The 7,333-nt window shown below is 44.4% G+C and overlaps 1 protein-coding gene across 2 annotated transcripts in view; it reads left to right on the top strand.

The window, feature by feature from the left end:
* Window positions 1-1,258: 1,258 nt before the first annotated feature.
* ZDHHC15 (zinc finger DHHC-type palmitoyltransferase 15) overlaps window positions 1,259-7,333 on the top strand; it is a 64,237-nt gene continuing 58,162 nt past the window's right edge. For both annotated transcript variants that reach the window (XM_044682612.1, XM_044682611.1), the window contains exon 1: window positions 1,259-1,394. In XM_044682612.1, coding sequence (XP_044538547.1) covers window positions 1,259-1,394 — 136 coding nt within the window. The remainder of the gene's footprint in view (window positions 1,395-7,333) is intronic.

Here is a 7,333-nt window from a genome sequence, read left to right as displayed (position 1 = left end):
GAATCATAAAAAGCTTTATGCGAAGTCCCAGAGGCAATCCAGCCAATCTGCTTCCTTTGATCCAACTCTGAGCCCAGGTTATTGTTGATCAAGTGTCTTTCCCAGAAATCTTTACCTCCTCATTAATAGTACTTGCATACATTTCATAATGGTGCCAAAGCTGCAGCCCAGGCCAGGAGGAACCTAGTCTGGGAAAACCGGGGCCTGGAATCCACCTCCAAATGCTCAGCTGCTAGTGCATTCTCTGCCGCATTGGACATTGTGGCTAGGCCTGATTTCCAGACCTGGTACTATTCTAGGCCTGTCCTTGGCCAACTAGTTCTTCTCTGTTTTCTTCCTCTGTAAAATGCTGGTGTTTTTTAGCTGCTCTCTGGGGCTGACAGCCTATCTAAGGAGTTTAGACTGCAGGAGCCTCCCACCTGCGGCTCACTTACTTGTGCAGCCTTGGGCAGATCACTTACCTGTGTGGCCTCAGTTTCCCCATTTGTACAATGGGGACGTCAGCTTCTGAGGTCCCTTCCAGCTTCCAATGTATGCTCTATGCCTTTGAGAGGCAGCTGCTACAGTGGAGGTCACGCAGGTCTTACAGGCAGAAAGATCTGAGTTCCAATTCTGTGCTGAGTTTTCTCAGCTCTAAGATGTGATGATAGTGTATAAAAAGTATTAAAAGGGCCCTCATTTTCAAACTAAATTTCTGGCACATAGTAAGCAGTATTAAATGCTTGGGGACTGCTTGAAATCACCAAAATGCAAATAGTCCCTGTCCTCAAACAGCTTACTCTGGGTTGGAGCCTACATGGATGTATGCACATGTCATGGCATTCTATTATTATCTTATGTTACTTCTCCCCAGGCCTCAGTTTCCCCATCCATAAAATGTAAGGGTTGAACTTATATAACCTCTAAAGCTCCTTCTGGCTGGAAATCGGTGACGTTTAGCAGCCTATCCGCTCCGGGCCTCCTTTTGGCCCTGGAAAATAGGAGGGCTGGACTAGCCGATCTCGAAGGGCCTTTTCAGCCTTTGGCATTCTAGGATCCCGGGGTGTGCGTGGGAGTGTGTGTGTGTGTGTGTGTGTGAGAGTGATTCACCCAGCTATGCGAAGCAGTGGCCGCACGGTGGCGCTGTGGCGCCAGGGGAGCGCCGCCAGGCTTTGCAGTAGAGCGTCGCACGAGCGCTCCTGCTCTTCCTCCCCACAGTCTTCCTAGCCCGCTCCGCACTACAGCTACCAGGCCTGCTGGGCCGAGCTCCGAGCAGAGGATGAGACGGAGCTGGAAGATGGCTCTGTCCGGGGGGCTGCGGTGCTGCCGCCGCATGCTGGCTTGGGTGCCCGTGCTCGTCATCGTGCTCGTTGTGCTTTGGTCCTACTACGCCTATGTCTTCGAGCTGTGCGTGGGTAAGTGGGAGTGGGCGGGGGTGCTTCCCCGCCCCCCCCCGCCCCCCCTCTCGTATGTGGAGCCCCCTTGAGGGCCCCGCCTCTTGCTTCTTGCCCGAAGCTTCTGCCCCTTCCCCAGTCCTGAACTGGGCGTCTGCCCCGCTTCCCGCCCCCCTACCCCAAGTCTCTTTTCCCCCTTCTACTCCTGCCCCGAGCCTTGCCTTCCTGCTTCCCCGGTGCCCCCACCGTGCCCCGCACACCGAGGTTCCGCCGCATTCCCTGCATCCAGAGAGAGCGCTGGGGTTGGAGTCGGATCTGGGATTACATCCCAGCTGTGCCACTTCCTACCTGTATGACCTTGGGCAAATAAAACGGCTTAGCCTCCCTGGGCCTCGGGTTCTTCACTAAAATGAGGAGGTGTAGCAGATGATCTCTCGGGGCCCTTCCTGCCCTAAAGCCAAGATCCTATTATCCTCTTACACTGGGATCCCACCATGTTCTTATTCCAGTCCCCATCCAAGGGCACGACTGTGCCTCCTATCCCCTCTTATGAAGGTCTCAGTGTGACTCCTGACACCAAGCTCCCCTCGAGCCATCAGTTATGCTTGAGGTCCTTCTTTATGCCCAAGATTTGGGAATGTATATAAACACCCCCAGTTTCCCCATACACTGGTAGCCTATACACAATTTGGGAAAGAAAAGGAGCCAGAAAGAAGCCTTCTTTCTGGTTCTTTCCTTAGTGAGTGGTTCAAGCCTTTTTAGCAGGAAAACAATTTCCCTCACTCTGTGTGTGTGTGTGTGTGTGTGTGTGTGTGTGTGCACATACAAACATATCTATGTATATATTATATTATGCACTTTATTCTAGTGAATCAGTCACTTCCCAATAAACACCCTCTACCCCAAAAGGGTAAACAAGATCAGCTAACACAGTAGAAGTAAATAACATCCAATTTCACCTTCCTCTTTTATGGTTTACTGTATAGAAACAGGAAGTCAAGAGAATGTTTTAAGTCCACTTGTCAAGGGACCAGCACTGGCCAGTATATAAATTTACCCTGAATTCTATTGTCTTTATTGATTTCGGTGTTGGCCATATTCAATATAGAAACAGGGGCCTTACTAGCTTACATGTCTACCTAGAAATCCAGTGCAGGCCTTCTGCCATGCATGTCATAGCTAAACCACAGGCAAGGATCCCTGCAGCCACATATTGACTTAGAAAACCATAGAGTGACATTATATATGTTCTATTATGTTAAACATTTGGTCAAATAGTTCCCAGTTATATTTTAAACCAGTTCTGATTGTACAATGGACTTGCCTGGGCTATGTGTTTGACACATCTGGTTTCCATTATTGTAAATGTATATATTATTCTCTTGGTTTTGTTCTTTATCCTGCATTGATTCACACAGGTCTTCCCATGTCGCTGTGGAACTCTTCGTATTTACTACTCCTTATAGCACAATAATATTCAATTATATTTATATCTATTGGCACATAGAAAGCATTTAATAAATGAATGCTTCGTGCTTTTCATTCATTTATGTACTGTAATTTGTTCACCCATTCTCCAATCATTGGGCACATGATTTGTTTCCAGCCTCTTGCTACTACAAATAGTGTTGCTATTAATATTTTGGTATATGCATGGGACCTTCCTTTCTATCACTGATTTCAATGGGGTAATAAACCTAATAGCAGAATCATGGTATCAAAGGGCAAGAACAGTTTTGTGGCTTTTCTTGTGAATTTTCAGGTTGTTTTCCAGAATCATCGAAGCAGTTCACAGCTCGTACCCATAGTGCATTAGTGTGCCTTTCTTTTACCAGCCCCTCTAACGTGATTATTTCCATCTCCCACCATCTTTGCAGATTTGATTGGTGTAAGGGACTAAGCTCCTTTTTAGAAACATTATGGAAAATGCAAAAAGAGCTCTTCAAGAAATCAATCCAATCAATTGCCTTTGTCAGGCATAAAATAAGTTTGGTTTCCATCTCATTGCTGAAATTGAGGGTTTAATCAAGGCTATGCAATAACTGGAGAGATTTTTATATTCAGACTTTACCGTTTCTGCCTTTGAATGAAAAAATTAAGAGTCCAGAAATCTGGACTGCTATTATACTGTCGACATTCTGCCTAATGACTATTAACACACTAAGGTAGTTATGTAAGATCTTTTAGAGTTTTTTGTTCCTGTGATTTGAGTGGACATTGCAAAGAAAGCTTCCCGTCCCCCCTTTTAAAACCAAGCTGGAATCACAGAACCTCAGAATTGGAAGAGATCTCAGAGACCATTTAGTCCAAAGCATGTGTGATCTTTTAAAAACAAATACAACAAGTGATCAGATGCCTTTGCTTAAAGACCTCAAAGGAAGGGAAACCTACTGCCTCCCCCTACCCGGCACTCCATTCTACTTTTGGATATTTCAAATCATTCCTATTTCCCCCTTATATCAACCTAAATTTGCTTTTTTGTTGATTTGGATTTTTTTGGTAATTTTCACTCCATTGCTTCAAGTTCTTCCCTCTGAAGCCAAAGAGAACAAATCAAATCTTTCTTGCACATGACAGCAGACAGCTGGCATGCCCCCCTCGAGGCATCACTTCTCCTGACAACATAGACTCACTTCCTTCACATGATACTTATAGGATAGAAACTTGAGCTCTTTCAGCATCATGATCACCCTGCCACAAATATTCTCCAGCTTCCCCATGACCTTCATGAAATACAGACCCCTAAAGTGAGCCTAGTGCTCCATAGCTGGGCAATTCAGAGCACAGGCCAGTGGGCCCATCATTTCCTCAGCCCTAGACATTATACTTCTCTTAGAGTGGGAACTCCTGGAAAGCAGACACTGATTGATTTTTTAGTTATTTCCACTGTGCTTAGGAGTGCTTTGCACATAGTAAACACTTGATAATTTCTTTCTTTCATTCTTCATTCCGTAGCCCAAGATCATATTCACTTTTTTCAGTCCCATATCATCCTGTAGATTCGTGTTGATCTCAAAATCTATTAAAATTCCCAGATCCCTAAGAGGAACTGCCAGCTAGCCTGGCTTCCTCCATTTTGTCTTGTGAAGTTGATTTTTTTAACTCAAATGTTGGAATTAGCCTTTATTCCTATTAAATTTTGCCTTATTAGACTCAGCACAATGTTCTAGCCTGCCAAGATACTTTAAGATAGACTATCATTCATGATTCTGCTATTTCCCCCTCCCAGCTATGTGATATCTGTAAATTTGATAATCCTGTCATCTATGCCCATTATCCAAGTCATTGATTAAAAGGTTAGATAGCACAGAGCACAAGCACAGATCCCTGGTGAACTCCCCTAGAGACTTCTTTCTAAACTGAAATCAAACCATTTGGGTCCAGCCACTCAACCAATTCTAAATCCATCTTCCTATAATTTCATCTAGCTTACATGTCTCCATCTTATCCACAAGGACAGCACAAGACATTTTGATAATGTTTTGCTAAAGTAATCTATTAAAGTAAATCTGAAAGTAATCTTGGCAATCGATATCCAGAGGACTCCTCCGATTTAACATTCTAATTATTGTGCAGAAAAGGAAATGAGGTTAGTCTGGCATGACTTGTTCTCAATGATGCCATAATGGTTCTTGGTGGTCATCTCTTCCTTTTTCAGATGTGGGGCAGGTAGGTGTTGAAGTGGATTAAGTTCCAGACTTGGAGTTAGGAAGACTCCTCTTCTTCCCGAGTTTAAAGCTTGCCTCAGACACTTACCAGCTGCAAGATCCTGGACAAGTCATTTCCCCCCATTTGCCTCAGTTTCCTCATGTGTAAAATAAGTTCAGAAGGAAATGGCAAACTTCTCCAGTATCCACTCTCAAAGAGTAAGCTATGGCCAAAAATACTGAATAACAACAATCACTACCACCCCTTTAATAACTAAAAATCAAAGTCAAACTCACTAGCCTACAATTTGGTAGACTTCTCTTTTTCCCTTTTTGAAAATCAGGTCATTTACCCTCCTCTTACAGGCATAGTATACCTCTCCATGATCTTTTTCTTTTTAAAACAAGCCCTTACCTTCTGTCTTAATATCAATTCTAAAACAGAAAGGGGCAGCTAGGTGGTTCAGTAGGTAGAGTGCTGGGATAGGAGTAGGAAGGACCTGGTCAAATATGGCCTCAGATACTTCTTAGCTATGTGACCCTGGGCAAGTCACTCAACCCTGATTTCCTAGTCTTTGCTGCTTTTCTGTCTTAGAATTAATACTAAGACAAAAAGGTAAGGGTTTTAAAAAAATTCTAAAATCATATTTGAACCCAGGTCCTCCTGACTCCAGGCCTAACATTCTTATTTACTTCACTATCCCCTTTCCATAATCTTTCTTTTCTTTTCTTTTTAAAAAAACACTTCCCTTCTGCCTTAGAATCAATACTGTGTATCGGTTCTAAAGCAGAAGAGCGGTAAGGGTAGGCAATGGGGGTCAAATGACTTGCCCAGGGTCACCCAGCTAGGAAGTGTCTGGGATCAGATTTGAACCCAGGACCTCCCACCTCTAGGCCTAGCTCTCAATCCCCTGAGCTGACTAGCTGCACTCTGTATGATCTTTCAAAGATGACTGACTTCTGTCAGCATCAATAATAACATCCACCAATCCTACCAGTCTCCTGAGATAGGCTTTCTTTGGACTTGGTGACTTTCAGCTCATCAAGAGCTGCTACATTTTAAATCTCGAAGAGATCTTACTGACAATCTAGTCCAACCCCTTCATTTGACAGAGGAGAAAATGGAGGCCCAGAGACAGGCAGAGCTGTGACTAGAATCCTGATGTCCCAGCCCCCCATACCATTTTTTGTCCACTCCTCTATGATGAAATATGTTACACTTTGCCTCATGTTGCAGTATGCACCATGAAAAGGATTTTTTATTTGGGATTTTTCTGTACAGACCACCAGTTTGTTGTAAAACAGCCTAAAATAAGCATGTCCGTGATTGATCTTGTTAGAAAGGCATAAGGTAAGAGAGCCCCCTCTACTCTCCAAGGGTAGGATCTGATACGGTCTTCCTAATAACAAGTTGCCAAGTAGAAAGCAGGAGTGAGCTAGTGAGCACTGTTTCTACCTCTGCCTGGATTCATCTGCTTCCTGCAAGGTATTCAGGGTCCCGGACTTGGAATTATGTGAATTGACTTCAGACCCCAATGGACTTGTCCTTTTTTTCTTTTTTTCAACCCTCACCTTCTGCCTTAGGATCAATACTGTGTATTGGTTCCAAGGCAGAAGAGTGGTAAGGGCTAGGCAATGGGGGTCAAGTGACTTACCCAGGGTCACTCAGCTAGGAAGTATCTGAGGCCAGATTTGAACCCAGATTCTCCCATCTCTAGGCCTGACTCTCAATCCACTGAGCCACCCAGCTGCCCTGTGGGCTTGTCCTTGTTGCAGAACTATGAGCAAGTTCACAGCTCCATTTTGGACCTTAGTTTCCTTCTCTGTAAAATTGAGGTGGCAGTATTTTGTAATACCAAAGCGTTTCATAAACCTGAAAGCGCTGTCGGAATGTGGGCCGTGATTGCAGAGAATTAACGGGATCTTGTTGGGCACAGGAATAACTATTTTTGGCTCTTGGAGGAGGGCGGAGAGCAATGGTGTCTGTATTGAAAGGAAGGAATAAAGGAGCTGGGTGTAATCCTACTCAGAGCCCAGAATTATTTGATGAGAAAGGGCACTGATTATGTGGGTTAGTCAGGAAAAATGGAAAGCATCTTTGGAGCTGAGAACCCGAGAAGATTTTCTAAGAAACAAGTTTCTGCAGCTGTAGAACTTGTGAGTGTGAATCATTGCCTGTACTGTATGCAAAACAGGTTTGGGAGCTACTTCCAGGCCAGGTGGTGAACTTCTGTATGCCTCAGTCGGGAGCCTCTCCCAACCTAGAGGTAGTAAGGGAGGATGCTTGACTGCTTTGCTCAGAATTCGGCTTCT

This window comes from Gracilinanus agilis, chromosome X (genome assembly GCF_016433145.1).
Source record: "Gracilinanus agilis isolate LMUSP501 chromosome X, AgileGrace, whole genome shotgun sequence".
NCBI classification, from domain to species: domain Eukaryota; kingdom Metazoa; phylum Chordata; class Mammalia; order Didelphimorphia; family Didelphidae; genus Gracilinanus; species Gracilinanus agilis.
This window is presented reverse-complemented; position numbering and strand designations above follow the sequence as displayed.